This window comes from Molothrus ater, chromosome 8 (assembly GCF_012460135.2).
Source record: "Molothrus ater isolate BHLD 08-10-18 breed brown headed cowbird chromosome 8, BPBGC_Mater_1.1, whole genome shotgun sequence".
Taxonomy (NCBI): domain Eukaryota; kingdom Metazoa; phylum Chordata; class Aves; order Passeriformes; family Icteridae; genus Molothrus; species Molothrus ater.
In genome coordinates this window covers 4,775,965-4,794,313 of record NC_050485.2, presented here as the reverse complement: position 1 = coordinate 4,794,313, position 18,349 = coordinate 4,775,965, and the positions used below count along the sequence as shown (strand labels likewise).

The 18,349-nt window shown below is 45.6% G+C and overlaps 1 protein-coding gene across 7 annotated transcripts in view; it reads left to right on the top strand.

Moving 5' to 3' along the window:
• Window positions 1–18,349, top strand: part of PCDH15 (protocadherin related 15) — a 639,096-nt gene that overhangs the window by 533,253 nt on the left and 87,494 nt on the right. For all 7 annotated transcript variants that reach the window (XM_054515533.1, XM_036385480.2, XM_054515534.1 and 4 more), the window contains 2 exons: window positions 9,129–9,434; window positions 11,332–11,556. In XM_054515533.1, the coding sequence (XP_054371508.1) occupies window positions 9,129–9,434; window positions 11,332–11,556 (531 nt within the window). The remainder of the gene's footprint in view (window positions 1–9,128; window positions 9,435–11,331; window positions 11,557–18,349) is intronic.

The window sequence follows — 18,349 nt, the reverse complement described above, 5'->3', positions numbered from 1 at the left end:
AGTCCTTTTATTTCACACTGTGTTCTCTAAATTGGGGCAGTCAGAGGTGGGTTGGATTCCCTCCTGCTGCTGCTTCCCCTCTGATCCTGGGGATCCCCAGCAAGGCAGGAGCACAGCTGCTGCTGGGTGGAAGTCTCCACAAAGGGCCCCCAGGAATCCAAAAAGCTCCAGCTGGAAACTCCACAGTGAAATTCAGGCACTTTCTTGCCGTCTAAACCAGCTGGAGATGGGGCATCAGGATGTTCTGCATTGTACACTGCACTTTAATCAATCCCGGGGCATGGGAGGCAGAAAAGATGGAATGACACTTGGGAAAGGGATCAATATATTGATCTGCAGGCATGTTCACAGCCTTGGGCAGGGGGAGACAGTCCCCAGCAGTTTGGTTGCAGACTCTAAAAGAGCAGCCTGGGGTTAAATAAAAAACTGTTGAGCTGATAGGGCCCTGGAGAGCAAAGGCATCCCTTGACAGAAGTTTTTATTCAGTTGGGGTTTTATTTATATCCAGATTCTTTCACCCAAGCCCATAATTCACTTGTTGTTGGATATTTTGGTGTCATTGATCAGCACTGTGTGAAAACTCCAGCATGAATGTGTTGCTATCAAGGAGAGAGAGCAACAGGGATGGAAGTGAGATGGGAAATGGGGATAAAGAATTATGTGCTCAAGTATCACTGGCCCTTGGATGGTCCCTAAAATGGAAACAGGATAAATTAATTCCAGTAATGAGAGCAGTTTGCAGGTGTGTGATGTCTCTATCACCTGCTTGGTTTTAAGTTACAAAAGAAATGCCTTAAGAAAGTTGATTTTTAGCCTGGACCTCTTCTTCCTCCTGGAAAAAAATGGGAACATTTGGGGGAATATATTTGGTTGTACTGTACCAGCCCTCCTGAATGCTGATGAAATGTAATTATTCCCCAACAAAGCTTTCTGTCCATGAGTATCAGTGAATTCCTACGTGCTCCTGTTTTTATTTAATAAATTCATAAGGTGATAAACCCTGGATCTAAAGCCCAATTTAAATTTCATGGCTGTTGGGTAAATCTTGTTGTGTTGGACTAAATGACCTCTGGAGATCTCCCACAAGCAGCTCCTCCTGTGTTTCTACAAGCAGAAAATACTCCTAAAATGCTGGTGAGGAATTATTGCCCATGCACATGGAATGGTTGGGATGAGATGAGCTTTAAGGTCCTTTCCATCCCAAAGCATCTGTGATTCTATGATTTTATTACATTACAGTATCTTGTGAAAAAGTCTAGAAAGGAATCTGAGTTTTCCTAAATCCCCACTGCTTTGTTTTTGGTGTGAAGGGTGTGATTTCCCAAAACCTGCACTGCAGATTGCACTTTGTTTGTGTTTAAGGTACAGGCTCCTGAAATTAAATTCCCAAATTTCCTGGACTTCAAAGCAACTTCAAGGAAAATTGGAGGTGGAGGAAAAAGGAGAAGACCAGGAAAAAAGGGAGATTTACTGGTAGGAGAGGACAATCCAGGAGGAAAAGGAATTAAAATTAGAGGTGGAAGAGATAGGAAAAATCCAGGAAAAAAGGGGATTTAATGGCAGGAGAGGACAATACAGAAAGAAAAGGACCTAAGCCTTTGGGGAAGAGCAAAATCACAGGCTCTGAAGTAAATCTCAAATACCCAGAGTGAGTCCAGGACCCCTGCTCACTGCATGACCCAGTGGCTAACAATGCAGTTTGAATTCATCTCATAGATGTTAAACCAACAGGAGCAGCTGGGATTTGAGTCAGAATCCATAAAAAAGCAAATCTGACCCCAAAATCAGAGAATCAGAATGTGGCAGGTGAACTCCAAGCAGAGAAAGTTCAGACTTCATTTCTTATAAGTGGTCAGATGATCACAAGATCATTGGGAGGGAACCTTGGTGTTATAATTTCCTTCAGTTTATTAAGGAATTTGTCCCCAGGGAGGATAAAAAGGACTTTGATAAGGCTTTTCAGCACCGTCTCTCTCAAAATCCTCATGGAGATGCTGGTCACAAAAGAATTTCATGTGCTTCTAGCTGGATTTTCATGTTTGTTAACAGGCAAATTCCCCTTACAAGATTGATGTCTCAAGTCCAAAGCTGTGGCATCAGGAGAAAGAGGTGGGCTAATAGATTTGGGCTGCTTATTTCCATTCTAGAGCATCAGTGCTGGACAAAATTACCTCTTCCTGCTGGCACCAGGGAATTCCTGGAGGATATTTGGCAGCAGTGGCTGCAGCCACAGTTGCTCATCTTTTTCCACTGTTCCTTGAACTTAGGTCAGCTTGGGCACAGCTCAAAGAGGTTAAGAAAGCTCCTTGCCACCCATAACGTGGCCTCTTAAGCAAAAGGGATTTCAAAAGCTGTGATCTTGTCTTCCCTGTTCCCAAAATTTATTATATTTGTGCATTCATCTGCATCTTTGCCCTCCAGATAATATTTGTGCTTTAGTGCAGTGGGAATATTGATATTTGTTATCAGCATGTTCATGGCAGTTGATTGTTGAGAGTCCAAGGATTTTCCATGAAAGGAATTCTTGGTTTTGTCTGCTGACACTTTACATTTTGGGATGCCTTTAAGCCCTGTTATCTCTTTCGGCTTGACACCAAACAAAATCTTCTGAATCAGTGATTTCATGTTTCTGGTTCATGCCCTTTTAGGATTTTGATGCCTGATTCCCATCCCTGGAAGTGTCCAAGGCTAGGTTGGATGGGGCTTGGAGCAGCCTGGGACAGTGGAAGGTGTCCCTGCCCATGGCAGGGGTGCCACTGGATGGGCTTTAAAGTTGCTTCCAACTCAAAGTCAAGAGAAATTCCAAACAATAACTTCAGATAAATATTTGGGAGCCCAGCTAAATGTGCAGAGTTTAAACAGTATTTTCCATCTGTGATTTAGAAAGTTTTTGTTTTGGGAGGGCTTTTTGGTGTTTTGGTTTTTTCTAGTGTGCAAATGCATTGGTTTAATCTCTTGATGGTATCATTGCCAAAGAACACACTCATCAAACCCCCAAATTTTTAATCATCCTTTAAGGACAACCTGGTCTCCAAGGTTAGGATTTTGTTGTGTGCCAGCCTGAAGAAAGCTGGGCTGGTTGAAGCTGTGAAGCATTAAAATGTGATTAACTCATGTAGGGGGTTCACCGGCCCATCCAGTGATAGGTTTGCAGCCATGAGCTTTTGGATTTTCATTTCTTTTCATTTATATTTGCTCTTAGGGTTTAACTGCTCTTAATGTGCAGTTTCGTTTGGAAGCACATTTAATTGGTTTTGGAATTAACCCTCCAGGTGCTCTGGAATTGGCAGAGACCATGGAAGTAATCACCCAGGGTTCTTCTGGCTTGTGGAATGCCTAAAAATAGGACAGTGTTTGAAAATTATGCCAGTATTTGAAAATTTACAGGGTTTTTCCTTTATCCTACTCTGAGTGGAGTGAAGGATAAGCTGCCATGACCTGGGAATTCAGTAGGATGATGAAGTTCCTGGAGATATCCACAAAACCTGCAGGGTTTTTCCAAAGGATATGTGTGCACTTGGGTCACAAAGAAGCAGAATTTGCCTTGAAATAGCAAGACAGCCAAAATCAAAGATTGGTTTGCGTGGGAAGGGACATTAAAGCCCATCCATTCCCACCCCAGCCAAGGCAGGGACACCTTCCACTGTCCCAGGGGTCTCCAGCCTGGCCTTGGGCACTGCCAGGGATGCAGGGGCAGCCCCAGCTGCTCTGGGCACCCTGTGCCAGGGCCTGCCCACCCTGCCAGGGAACAATTCCTCATTCCCAATATCCCATCCAGCCCTGCCCTCTGGCACTGGGAGCCATTCCCTGGGTCCTGGCACTCCAGGCCCTTGTCCCCAGTCCCTCTCCATGTTTCCTGCAGCTCCTTCAGCACTGCAAGGCCACAATTTGGTCACCCCAGAGCTTCTCCTACCCAGGCTGAATAATCCCAGTTTTGCCCAGCCTTTCCTCCCAAAAGAGCTGCTTCATCCATCTAAGAAAATTTAAAAAGTGAAAGGCTGTGTAAAAGCTGGCAAGAAGCAGCAAAAGAGAGGAAAAGCCTTTCTGAACTTTAGGAAAGAAGGAAAGTCCAACCTTTTATGGATGACTGATGTTCCCTCCTTAAAATACTCACAGATATTTGGTTTATGACAAAGAGGTCAGGCACATTTCAGATATCTGTGGCCTCTGACTGCATCTGGGAGATGTTAATTTTGTCCTGTGGGCACAAACTGTAATCTCCCTGCAAAACAAGTCCAAAATCCAATCTAACACTCCCACCCACACTTGATTTGCTGTTTAACACAAATGAGGGGCTTGGGAATACTTCCAACCCAGAGTAATAAACCCATTAAACCCTCAATAATAAACCTATTAAACCCCTAGTATAAAAGAATCATGTTATCTGCCACGAGAACTATAATTCTCACCAACAGCATCACTTGGATCCTCCAGCACAATTCCTGCCTTGAGCTGTGGAATACCGGGGGAGCTGTCCAAAATCAGGAGTTTGATTGGCTTGGGTAGGGATTGTGGGGAACTTTGGCCCCTGAAGAAGGGAAATTTCAACTGAAGGAAGCTGGTTTTGTGGCAGAGTGGTCCCTAAGAAATGTTGCAGCCTTCAGGAAAGGGGGATACCAGAAATAGTGAATTGCTCAATGAGAACTTTTTGGCTCCTGTCCAATTAGCTGTTCTTAAATTTGAAGTGAAGTTCCCCAAGCCTATGAAATGCCTTTTTCACCTAATCAAAGAATAAACTTCTGAGCTTATTTCCTTTTTAAAAAGACAAAAGTTAGTTTTGTCACTCTGTCAACAAAAAGCTCATTCCTACAGATACCCACCATGCTTGTCTCTGATTTGGAGTAGTCACCTTTGGAGTAGTAACCTTGTTTTGCTGTTTTCCAGCTCCAAAATTTCAGGCACAAATCCTCAATTAACCTGCCTAAATCCTGTCACCATCATAAGCAAGAGTTGAGGGTACAATAGGAGGGTTTTTTTTGCAAAGGATGATAATGATATAATGAATATTGTTGACATTCAAGCCCTTGTCATTATATTTCAGAGTTAATGGTCCTTCAGAGGTGTCTTAGTCATTCCCATCTCCCAGGACTGTGTTTTCCTGCTGTTTGAGATGGAGGGAGAGGATTTGTTACTCTGGAACACTGTTGGTTTATATTCCTGAGGGTTTGCTGGTGATGTGGAAGCAGAGCTGGTAATACAAATCTGAATTTACCACATCAGGTAAAGTCTGTCACCTTGTAGGTGCTGGCATCTCTAATAAATGTGGGATGGATTTTCTGGAAAATAAAGTAGTGAGCCATTCATACTCCTAGGTTTCCATGTTTGTTTTGTCATGCAGTACTTCATGAATTAGAGATGGAAATAAGAGTCCTCCTGGAGATCTGAGCAGTCACCAGAATATCAGCAGTACTTGCTCTGTCTCTTTGCATGGACACATTTTTCCTGATTCTGGATAAACAGCAGGAGAAGTGTCCCGGGCTGATCCCACAGTGTGGAGGGAGGGGATGCTCCCCCTCTCTTCTCCTCAGGTGAGGCCTCACCTGCAATTCTGTGCACAGCGCTGGTGCCTCCAGCATAAGGAGGGCATGGAGCTGTTGGAGCAGGTCCAGAGGAGGCCATGGAGTTGCTGAGGGGGCTGGAGCAGCTTCCCTGTGGAGCCAGGCTGGGAGAGCTGGGAATGCTCAGCCTGGAGAAGGGAAGGGTGTGTGGAGACCTCAGAGCTCCTTCCAGGGCCTGAAGGGACACAGGGGAGCTGGAGAGGGACCCTGCAACAGGGACTGGAGGGACAGGGCACAGGGAATGGGTTCAGATTGACAGAGGGCAGGGCTGGGTGGGATATTGGGAATGAGGAATTGTTCCCTGGCAGGGTGGGCAGGCCCTGGCACAGGGTGCCCAGAGCAGCTGGGGCTGCCCCTGGATCCCTGGCAGTGCCCAAGGCCAGGCTGGAGCAGCCTGGGACAGTGGAAGGTGTCCCTGCCATGGCAGGGGGTGGCACTGGATGGGATTTAAGGTCCTTCCAACTCAAATCAGTCTGGGATTCTATGGTTCAGTGAGATGGACAAGGTAGAAATGGGCCAGCATTTGAGATGCAATGACACTAATGGCCCTGTCTTGGAATCTCTTCTATTGCTTTTGTAATTTATCTCTTTTTGTTAGTTCTCTCCTGTTGTTTGGGGGTTTTTTATTCTGGTTTGGGATTTTTGGTCTCAGTTTCTGTGGTGCCTGTGTCCCCAGTGGCCTTTGAGGATTGTGTTGCCTCCAGCAATCACAGCTGCTGCTTCTGCTGCCTCGTGTCAGGTAGGAGCAACCTCTGTAAGGCTGTGCAGTCTTCTGCCTGTGAATACATCTGCAGCTCCTTTTAGGGTCTGCTGTCATCTGGTGGCCCTTTACCTACCAAAACTTCAGGTCTCTCACCATATTTTTGTGCAGATCACTGGGGATGAGTTGTGGTGGAAAGCCTTTAGTGAGCACAGGAATCTGTTCTTGCCTCTTTGTAGTCCTCCTATTTTCTCCTTGGCTTTGGGACTTTCTTTAGGGTTCAGGTGATATGGGAATGAACTGTTTCCTGGCTTCCCCCCACTTCTGTACCTGTTCACTTAGAGAATTCAGCCCAGTGTTGGTAATGACCAAATGGGATTAAATTTATTGGGATGTTACTGGTTCATGTTGTCAGGGTCTGGATAAATTCAACCAGGGCTGGTTTTTTGAAGCAAAACTTCCTGAAAGCTCCCCATTTTCCACATCTCCTCACTTCCTGGCAATTCTTGTACCTGTTGGTGACAGATCTGGGGATGAAATTGGGGTTAAAGTTGTCCATTTTGGTACAAAGTGATGACTAAAAGAGGGACAGAGAGTGTCCTCACCAACACCAAGTCCTTGTCTAAGGAGCTGCTTCCCACAGGCTCTGACAGGCTCTGGGAAATTATTTCCATGTGGGAACAGCTGTGCACCCTTGAGACAGGATTCTTTTAGGAAACAGATTAAACTCTTTTTCTTTCTTATCCATAGAGAGAACATAATCTCCTTTCAAGTTTAGAGTGATAAAAATGTTAATTCTTCACCAGTGTTTTAGTGGTATAATCCCAGTTAGATAATTGGATTGTATTGAATTATCCATTTCTGCATGCAAAGGGTGCTCAGGCCTTGGCAGGGGCTGCCCAGGGAGCTTTGCAGTGCCCAGCCCTGCAGGTGTCCCAGCAAGGGCTGGAGGTGGCACTCAGTGCTCTGGGCTGGGCACAAGGTGGGCACTGGGCACAGCTGGCACTCCATGGGCTGGCAGGGATTTTCCAGCCTCAATCATTCTGGAATTCTGTGAGCCAAATCAGTCCTGCAGAACATGGCCAAGGTGTTTCTGCCTAAGGATGTCCACAAATGAGTTCACAGCATTCACAGTCATGTTTTATGGAACCCAGTTGCAAAGCCTGCCATGTATTTGAAAGTAATTTTAATTTCCTTTCCTAAACAAGAAGTTTATCTATTCTAAAACATGCTTCCAAACTAACCTGATGCAAAACTGTTGCCTCATGAGAATTTTTTGTCACTGTTTCCAATTATAGGCGTATTTCAGATTACTCTTGGAGATTCCTCTGGGGCTTTTTGGTTTGTTTGTTTGGTTGGGTTTTTTTAGATCTGTTATTTCTACAGAGGAAATGGAATTGATTGAAAATTAAGCAAATCCAGCTGGCAGATGTGGATTAGAAGGATGCTATATACCAATGGACCAGTCAGAATGAAGTTGTAGCAAACCCTCCTTAGCACATGGGCACGATGCAGGGAAGAAACACAGTGATTGTTTTCCTTATTAGCAATTTTAATTAACTTTTAATTGATTTCTAGCAAGATAAATGGTTTCATTACCAAGCCTTACAATGAACACCGTCACCAGAATTAAGCATTCCAGGCAACTGTTCTGAAAACAAAATGTGAAAATCTCTTATGATCTTCACAGATGTCATTCATAAAGGCAAATAAATGAGAATAGAGTAGGGCAGAGTGCCCTTTGTATAATTTACATAACCTTGTTCATCACACCCTAATTTAATTAAGAGGATGCAAAATAACAGGTCAGCATTTCATGCTGAGAGCTCTATGAAACCTATTAATTTTGTCCATCCCTATAATTATGTGATAACAAGAATTATTTGGCTGACACTGAAATCTGAGGCTTGCTTCAGTGTGTGAGAACAAAGATGCCAACTAAAGAAATCGAGGTGGTTTTCTGTGGCAATCATCGGCCTGTTGTGAGCACAGAAGAATAAGGATGAAATGTGATAATGTTTGGGTTTGAAGAACAGGAAGAGGAGCAAAACAGAAATTTAAGTAGTTCTTCAGAGAGTAGCAATGAAAATATCACTGAGTGTGACAAATGTGTTAAGTGGAAAGAAAATTTCTAACTCACGTGTCCCTTCTGTCTGTCTGCATCCATCCTTCATCTAAATTCATATTCCATAAGGATTTGGGCAGCAATGAAACACTGCTTCAGTGTTAAATAAAAATTCCTCTCAGACACCACCCAGTCCTGAAAATCCTTCAGCCTTAAAATTATCTGAGGGCTTGGCTTCACAAGCATGAAATTCATCCTCTGTTGAAGTTCAGAGAATCATAAGATAGAATCCCAGAATTATTTAGGATAGGAAAACTTCCAGGATTGAGTCCAGCCTGTGCCTGTCCCCAGCCCAGAGCCCTGAGTGCCACCTCCAGCCCTTGCTGGGACACCTGCAGGGCTGGGCACTGCAAAGCTCCCTGGGCAGCCCCTGCCAAGGCCTGAGCACCCTTTGCATGTAGAAATTGCTGCTGCTGTCCAAGCTGAGCCTCCCCTGGCACAACTTCAGGCTGTGTCCTCTTGTCCTATCAAAAATCACGAGGCTGAGCAGCTAAATGTGCCTTTTCTCCTCAAGGGATCAGGTTAGCCTGGCTTCTGTCGCTGGGAATGCAGCCATTTGTTTCTCTGGGACCTTTTATCTTCAGTCAAAGCTCAGACAGAGGCAGGCTGCCCCAGACAGGCCCTCCTGGACACCACAGATTTGGCAGAATCCTTCCCTGCCTCACCTGGTTTCTCTCCTGTGGGCGTCTCCCTCAGAGGTTTGCCATTTGTGCATTAACCCATGGTTTTCCTGCTGTCTCTTCAGGCTACAGATGCAGATGCTGGGGTTAACGGGCAGGTCCACTACAGTCTGGCCAACTTCAACAACCTGTTCAGGATCACCTCCAACGGCAGCATTTACACGGCAGTGAAGCTGAACAGGGAGCTGAGGGATCACTACGAGCTCGTGGTGGAGGCGACCGATGGCGCCGTGGACCCGCGGCGCTCCACGCTCACCCTGTCCATCAAGGTGCTGGATATTGATGACAACAGCCCCGTGTTCACCAACGCCTCCTACACTGTCTGTGTGCCAGAGAATCTCCCACCAGGAACTGTCTTCCTGCAGCTGGAGGTGAGGAGGTGGTGAGTGAAGGTGGAGCGTGGTTGTTCTGTGATATTCAGGGTTCTTGTTTAGCTCGGCAGTGAGGCTGCAGTAAAAGATTGTGAACTGGAGCGTGGGGGTATGTTCTTTTGCCCAGAGAAGCTGTGGCTGCCCCTGGATCCCTGGAAATGTCCAAAGCCAGCTTGGATGGAGCTTGGAGCAACCTCAGATAGTGGAAGGTGTCCCTGCCCATGGCAGGGGTGGCACTGGATGGGCTTTGATGTCCCTTTCAACCCAAACCCTGCTGGGATTCTATGATTCTGAAAAATGCTTGGCCTTTAGCTAGGTACCAAAAAAACCCTTTAAATATAAGGTTATTTAGGAAATAATAGTAATTAATAAAAACAATGAAACAGCAAAACGTACACTGCCACCATCTACACAGGCAGACAGCTAAAAGCCAAGGGGAAGAGTTTTACGCTAAGAGAGGAGAAATATAAATTAGATGTTAGGAAGTAATTTTTCCCTGGGAGGGTGGGCAGGTACAGGGTACCCAGAGCAGCTGTGGCTGCCCCTGGATCCCTGGCAGTGCCCAAGGCCAGGTTGGACAGGGCTTGGAGCAGCCTGGGACAGTGGAAGGTGTCCCTGCCATGGCAGGGGTGGCACTGGATGGGCTTTGAGGTCCCTTTCAACCCGAACCATCCTGGGATTTTGTGATCCTGGCCGTGGCCAATAGCAGGTGCCCAGGGAGGAGAGCTAAAACCAGCTTCAGTTTCTACTGCCATTTTCCCAGAACACTGTGTTCATTTCCCACAGCTTGAACCTTCAGAGAATTCTTCATTCCTTGTGTCTGTTCACATGGAATACAATTACAACAACACAGGGAAACTCAAGATGTCCTCAAAAGTTTGCCCTTTAAATTTCAGAGGGATATTTTGTGAGGATGTGTGGGGTTCCCAGTTGCCAGGGTACTGTTCTTCAGTTTCTCTGGGTCTCCATTGAAGGCACTTGAGACAGTAATTCATGTTCAGACTCAGATGTTTATTATTTCTTATCAGTAAAACAGCCTCACTACTGTGAGTTCAGCAGCTTTTCATTAGAAGGCACAAAATGGCAACAATCTCTTGATACAAGGTCTTTTAAAACTAAACTATCCAATTAAGAGCTGACACCTGGATTATTTTCCCTTTTAACCCACTAACTGATCCCACAGAGCTGCAATGGGGACTTTTCTGCCCAATTACAAAATGCCACCCAAACCCATGGAGAAGGAGGAAGAAGCAGCATGAAGAAGGAACCCAGGGTGACACCCTGTGCCCTCCATCTTGCTTCCATCCACAGCACACTAAAAATCCCAAAACCTCAATTTCTCACCCAGTGATACACCTACACTGCTCTCTATAATCTATTGCACACTTTTGTGGGTTCATGTCATTATAGAGCATGACACAGCACAAAGTACCACAACTCCATCAGAAGGGTTCAAGAGAGATTTATTACAGCAACATGTTGCTTTTGTACTTTTTCAAGATATTTACATTCACATAACATATACATTCACTGCCCATTGGTTATAAGAAAGAAACAAAGTTCTCAGTGGGTGATCAAGGAGCCACATCACTCTGTGAGCCAGCTAGAGTCCATATCTTTTAACTTTCCCTCCTTCATCACATAGCCATGGTGACAACCTTGGAGTCTTCCTCAGGAGAGATACAGGACTTTCCTTATCATCAGGAAGCCTTTGCTGGCTCACAAGAGCAGCACAGAACACCTTTCCTACAGGTTCTTGAAGTCTGGGAAACTTTCTCCATGTCAAAGTCAGTGCTCCCCTGGAGGTCAGGGCACCCCAGATCAGACAGAGAAATATTCCCGGTGCCCTGGGTTTCCACAGGGATGGATTTTGTGTGATGCCCTCTGTTCCCTGCAGGCCAAGGACGTGGACCTGGGAGCAGATGTGAACTATCGGATCCGCACTGAGGAAGCCCGGCAGCATTTTGCCCTGAACAAGCACACGGGAGAGCTGTCGCTCCGGAAATCCTTGGATTATGAGTCCTTCTCTGACACAGAGGCAACCTTCACCTTCCTCGTGGAAGCCTTTGACAGCAAGGGCACCATGCCACCTGGGCTGGCCACTGTCACTGTCAGAGTCAAGGTAAAGGGGTCACTCCTCAGCCAGCAGTGTCCTCTCCCCGAATATTCCACCACCATGCAGGTGAAACACCAGCACTCTCTGCTCTCCTGCACTTCACTTATACCAGTCTTATTCTGTTCACACTTTGTAACAGCTGTAATTGTTCTCCCCATGTGCAGTTCCATAGTTAAATCCTGAATTTATGAAACCAAAGAACACCAGACACAAATACCAACGTTTTGTCCTCTAGAATCTCTAAAACTAATCTCTAATCTGAAATAAACCCCTCATGGAATTGTTTGCTGTGGTGGTGTTCACAGGGGTTTTAGGATGAGGGAAGAGATGAGAATGTTAACTCCATGTTTCAGAAGGCTTGATTTATTATTTTATGATATATATTATATTAAAACTATACTAAAAGAATAGAAGAAAGGATTTCATCAGAAGGCCAGCTAAGAATAGAAAAAGAATGATAAGAAAGGCTTGTGACTGACTAAGACAGTCTGGACAGCTGGACTGTGATTGGCCATGAATTAAAACAACCTCATAAGACCAATCCCAGATGCCCCTGTTGCATTCCACAGCGGCAGGTAACCATTGTTTACATTTTGTTCCTGAGGCCTCTCTGTTTCTCAGGAGAAAAAATCCTAAGGAAAGAATTTTTCAGAAAATATCATGGCTACAGTTTTTTGCAAAAGTGACACGATCACTTTTCAGCCGCTAAATTGTGATTTTAAGACCCACTGGGGTGTGTTGAGTGCTGGTGTGGCACAGTACACCCTGGATTCCAGATTCTGCTGCTGGAAAATCCAGCTCTGCAAAGGAGCAGCCTGATTTAGTGTCTTGCACCATGAGTTGCAGTGAGCTACAGCCTCACCTCAGGGTTTCAAGGACCTCCCCAGGGGTGCTGGAGTCTGTTTGGGAATGATCCACTGATGGAAAATGTTTTATCTGTGATTAAAATACATCCCCATCTTCATTTGCCTGTGTCCTGGAGGAGATGAGAGCTCAGGTGCAGCTCTGTCAGTCATTCTGTCCTTTGGAGCAGTTGCTTGAGTTTCTGTGAACTGTGGGAGAAAAGAGACCTTAATTGCTCAGATTTTAGTGAAGGAGCAAAAATTGTAGCAGGACCAAAAGCACAGCTCACAGATATTCAGTTTAAATGGGTCTGTGAAAAGCATTTGCCAGTCATAAGGGTTCAGCCTGTTCTGTATCTGCAGGTGCTTGAATTACCACTTGGTTTTGAGTAATTCTGTTTGTCAGTCTCTACTGAGCTCACAATTCTTTTAGGACAGTAAATGTCTCCCATTAGTAGCTCTGGTGACAATGCCAGAAGGCTTCTATGATGCCTCTCTGTCTTCAAAATGTCTCAGTGTGAGGTGCAGGTCACCTGTTCCTGACTAATCCGTGCTTTTCCCCAGCACATTCCACGTCATTGACAGGAAACAGCTTTTCCAGCATTCCCTGAGCTGCTTCTGTAGGACTTCTACAGAGCAAGTTGCTCAAATGTTGGTTTTTTTTCATAAAATAAACCTTTTTCCAGCACACTGAATTTTTGAAAGAATGGTTTGGGTTGGTTTGAGTGGGTTTTAGGGGTTTTTTTAAAGGTTTTCATGTAGGATTGTGTTCAGAGAAAAGCTGTTGCCTGTTTGATTGTGTGGTTGATTGTATTAATTAATGTCAGGGAAAATTGCAGTTCAGCTCAGTGGCCTCAGTACCAGCAGCTTGTACACATTCAAAGGAAGGAATAGGGGATTTAAGGAGGGGATTAATAGGATCAAAAAATCAGTTCATGATCTCTTGGAAACTCTTCCCACACACGAGCAACAAAATGGGAGCATGTGGATGCTTTGGAGAGGCTGGAATACCAGGCTGGAGCCAGAAGTAACAATTTTGGAGTAAAAGGTGTTTGGCTGATGGCAGAACAGGGCCTGGGAGGGAGGTCAAGCAGGGGGTACTTTAAGTGAGAAAGAAAATAAATCAAATTTTTTTTCATACTCAGTGACAGGCTGAGTTTTGCAACAGATCAGGGGACATAATCAAATATTATTTAAATGCTTGAGATGAAGATGGTGCTGGAGTGAGAGGTAGGACAGGGGAATTTTGAGTGGCACTTGAGAGAACGGAGGAGGACTTGTGGAAAAGCCAGATTTCATATCTCAATGTGTTGGGCAGATGTCATTAGCAGGCTTTATGTCAGGTGGCAGATATTTTGAGCATTGGTCATGAGAGGTGTCTGGATGGTTTAAATTTAGCTTGAAGATGAACTTCCCAGATACTGGAATTCACAGGGGTGAAGGGGGAAGGTGGAGGCAGAGCCCTGTGCTGTCCCTGTTTGAGATGGGAAGGATCCTCAAGACACCTCAGAAGGCTGATCCAAGAGTCAGAGCAGCAGGAGCAGGGTGCAGAGTCCTGAAACCAAGTGAGAACAAGAACAGGCCACCCTTTCCCTCCCCCTCAGCATCTTCTGCTCCTGCTGCAGGAACTGGGTGTGTTTCCTCTGAGTAGTTCCTGAGCTTTCCCTTTATTTACAGGCCGGGCTTTGAGTAATTACTTTAATACAGGGTTTGAGAGCCCAAATAGGAGCTCAACCAAGTGCAGATGCCCCACAGCCCCCAGCATAAGAACACAAAATTGAACTAGAGGGAAGCAGAGGCAGTGCTGGGGCCAAGCTCATGTCACCGTCACAGATCCAGCCCCTCCAACCCTGAGGACTTTATTTGTGTTATTACTGAGTTCTCCAGCCCCCTGGGGCTCCCACTGCTCTGCTCACATTTGTCATTTCTCCCAGCCCAGCTCTTCACTGCAAGCACTGTAATTTTTCCTGGGTAATGGAATTGTGTTAAGCAGCTATGGATGTCTGATGGTGTCGTCCATCATTTGTGAGATATCCAATGGAATGAGCACAGCCAGAGCCCCCTGCTCCCTGTGGCTGCAGGAGAGGGATGCACACTGGGCTGTTCTTTGGGCTCTCAGCCCTTGGAATGACAAGTTACAAATAGTTTGTATTAACCTGCCCTGAACTATGTCGAGGCACAGATTGCAGAGCGGGGCTTTCAGTGCAGGAGGAATAACTTCATCTGTACCCTTAGGTGGGGATGGAGCAAGTTATTGGCCTCTGCTGCAGCCAAAAGGCTCCTTGCATTGTGAGGATGTCCTGGGACTCCTTTGGCAGAGAAAGCCAGAGGTGAATCCATGAATTCATGGAATCATATAATTGGAAGTGACCTCTGCGATCCCTGAGTGAAACCATTAACGTCGCACCGCTAAACTGTGTCCCCATGTGCCACATCCACACATCTTCTGAGGCCTTCATCCACACTTCTTCCAGGGATTGTAACGCCTCCTCTGCCCTGGGCAGCCCCTCCCAATATCTGGCCACCCTTTGGGTGAAGAAACCTTTCCTAATATCCAATCTGAACCTCCCCTGGAACAGCTTGGAAGTTGTTTCCTTCTGTCCTGTCGTTGTTTTCTGGGAGAAGAACCCGATCCCCCCCTGACTCCAACCCCTCAGGGAGTCAGAACAATAATCATTGCATCCATTCAAGTATTTCCAAGGAGGAATAGTCTAAGTGGCCTTGATTTCTTCCCACCACTTCAAACAGACCAAGATTTTTCTCTTTTCCCCATTCTCAGATTCCTTTGACTGCTTTCTTAACATTTCCCCTGTAGCTGCAGGAAGCCATGGGGTGTCTGTGAGGGCTGAGTTGGTTTTGCTTCTTGTTGTACACACAAGCATCCCCTCACAATCCAGATGATTCCCAGTACTGGAAAAAGCAAAATCCTTGCAGTTCAAATTATTAGGATTTAGCATTTGGAAGGAGCTGTTGTGGTAAAAGGGTTTGATAACAGAAACAGTTGCTCTTAAGTGAGTATTGCATTCTTAAACATGAATAATGAGAATTTCTGTATCATGGGAACCTGTAAAACCTCTGCATATTTTGTGCTGTATCCTTCTCTTCTTATTACCAGCAGTTTTTTATTATTTTTCCTTTTCTTGTTTGTAAAAGTGCTTTTCTTTTCTTTGTGGGTTGGGGATTGGTTTGCTTTGGAGTTTTTCAAGGACATTGTGTGGTGGAATGAAGCCATTGTCACAGGTGAAGGATTCAAAATTGAGAGAGCAACAAGAATGAATAAAAACCAGAGGGTTTCAGTTCTGACAATGCAAAAACAAATGAGGATGAGGAGGCAGTGAGGTGATTGAGAACTGGCTGATCACAGGGGTCGTGGTCAGTGGCACAGGGTGTGGTTGGTGGCTGTCACTGCAGGTGTCCCCAGGGCTCAGTGCTGATCCCAGGATTATTTAAATTGTTCATCAATGATTGTGGAGGAACAGCCCGAGGCACCAGCACAGGCTGGGGGAGCAGCTCTGTGGGGAAGGACCCTGGGGGACACCGAGCTGTGCCCAGGCCAGCAGGGTGTCCTGGGGCCAAGGAGGCCAATGGGACCCTGGGGCAGCAGGAATAGCCACACAATAAACATATTTTCCCATTTAAAGAGCAGAGCAGCCTCATAAAACTTACAGGAAGGTGAAAAAAAATCAGCTGGATTACCTCCAAAATATTTCTCATTTCTGGTGACACTAATGGAATAACAAGCCTGAGGTTGGGCTACACTGATGGTAAACAGATTTATTTCTTTCATTCCATCTCAAGTGATCAGTTCAATCATTTGCCAGTCATTTATTACCTCGTGTATTCCATCATGTGTATTATCCCTTAATTTATAGGATGAGCTACTTTAGGGCCTGCTGAGCACTAAATGGGGAAGAGATGCAGTTGTGCCATGTGAGCAAGGCCCTGCTCTGTGCAGTTTCAGACAGAGCCCTGTGTAAAGCAGCTTGCACCCACTCACAGACAAAATTCAAGGGGCCACTTTGGCCATATCAGCATCACCACAAGGGTTTGAACTTGGTGTCATTAAGCTGTGATCATTATGAGAGGCCAAGAGGATGGGAAGGACCTTGAAGTTCTTGATACTCCAGTGTCTGGTGAAATCAGGTATTTCATGGAATCCCAGAGTGGTTGGGTTGGAAAGGACCTTAAAACTCATCCTGTTCCATCCCCTGCCATGGCAGGGACACCTTCCACTGTCCCAGGCTGCTCCAAGCCCCAATGTCCAGCCTGGCCTTGGACACTGCCAGGGATCCAGGGGCAGCCCCAGCTGCTCTGGGCACCCTGTGCCAGGGCCTGCCCACCCTGCCAGGGAACAATTCCTCATTCCCAATATCCCATCCAGCCCTGCCCTCTGTCAATCTGAACCCATTCCCTGTCTCCTGTCACTCCAGGCCCTTGTAAATTCTCTCTCTGCAAGGTCCTCAATCCAATCGTTGCTGTCAAAGAGAAATTAATGCTGGACAGATGCAGAGAGGGAGTTTTCAGGTTTTCAGAGAGACTTTGGACAACAAATATTTGGAGCAAGTCCTGGGCTTTGTTCTGAGCAGAGCCCAAAGGCCCAGATGTGTTTTGCTTGTAAATAATTGAAGATTACATCTGATGGCTTCTTAAAAAACACCTCTAACCCTTGCACAGAAGTGGGTGCAGAACATGAGTGCAATCCCCAAGCAAAGGTTCAGGAATGGGGCAGTAAACCTCCCACAAAGAGGTTGTAAGAATTCATGAAATCACCTTTTAAATGTGAGACACAATCCCACAAGTGGGGCCATCTTAAAACCTTCCCCAGTTCACTGCTCCAGCCACATAAATCCAGGCTGCCATTAACTCAAATCCAGGCTCTTATTAATGATCAGACATGCTCCAAAATATGGAAATGGGAAATATGGGAAACAGATTCTCCATATTTCTCACTTTCAAGTACCAGGCTGCCTATTTTGACAGTAAGGTAATAACAGATTTACTTATATAATACCTAATAACATATTTACAGATAACTACCAAGCAGCCTTTGTGTCACTGCTTCTCTGGCTGCAGACTTATTCTAGTTTTATACAGATTTATTTACAAAACAGAGCAAAAGGCAGAGGATAACACCCTCAAAGCTGTCTCTCTACCATAGATACTCTCTATCTACTACTTTTTTGTTGGTTTTGTTCGTCTTTGCTCCCATGGGGCAGCAGAAAAGCACTACAGGATTGTGACATCCCTCCCCTGCACAAAGATCAACGATGAAGTGCAGAAAAACCACAATTTGGGAGGGATCCCACTTCCCCACCACATTCCTCCTTCTCTGAGCAGGACACAGCTCATTCCCAGGGCTGGTATTTAGGAAAAAAGATTGGTAGGAAACAAACACCGCCCTGCCTGCAAGGAGTATGAAAATGCTGAACAAAAATGTTGGGAAGTGAAACTGTCATCTGGGAATGGCAGAGAGGAGAAACAAAGCAGGAGGGGAGGGGAGGCACAAAGGAGGAATCAATATGTAATTTAAAACTCATTAGGGCAGTCACTTGCTGTAATGCACTGATACTAACCCAGGTGCTCCCAGACAGGTGGGGACAGGCCAAACACAGGAAAATCCCTGAGGTGCAGCATTCCCAGCATAAAATAGCCTTGGGAATGTCACTGTACACAGGGAGATTAATGGCTTTTTGGTTTATGGGGACACCAAGGGACCTTTCATGCTCGTGCTCCACTAAGTCTGTAAATGTAAATATTTAATACCTGGGTGTTAAACCCCCTCTTCCTCCTCCTTCACTGCTCTGGGAAAAGCACTCCTTGGATTCCAATCTCTGCCTCTAGATTCCCATGGAATCATGGAATGGTTGGTGTTAGAAGGGACATTAAAGCCCATCCCCTTCCACCATTGCCATGGGCAGGGAGACCTTCCACTGGACCAAGTGACATCTCCCAATTAA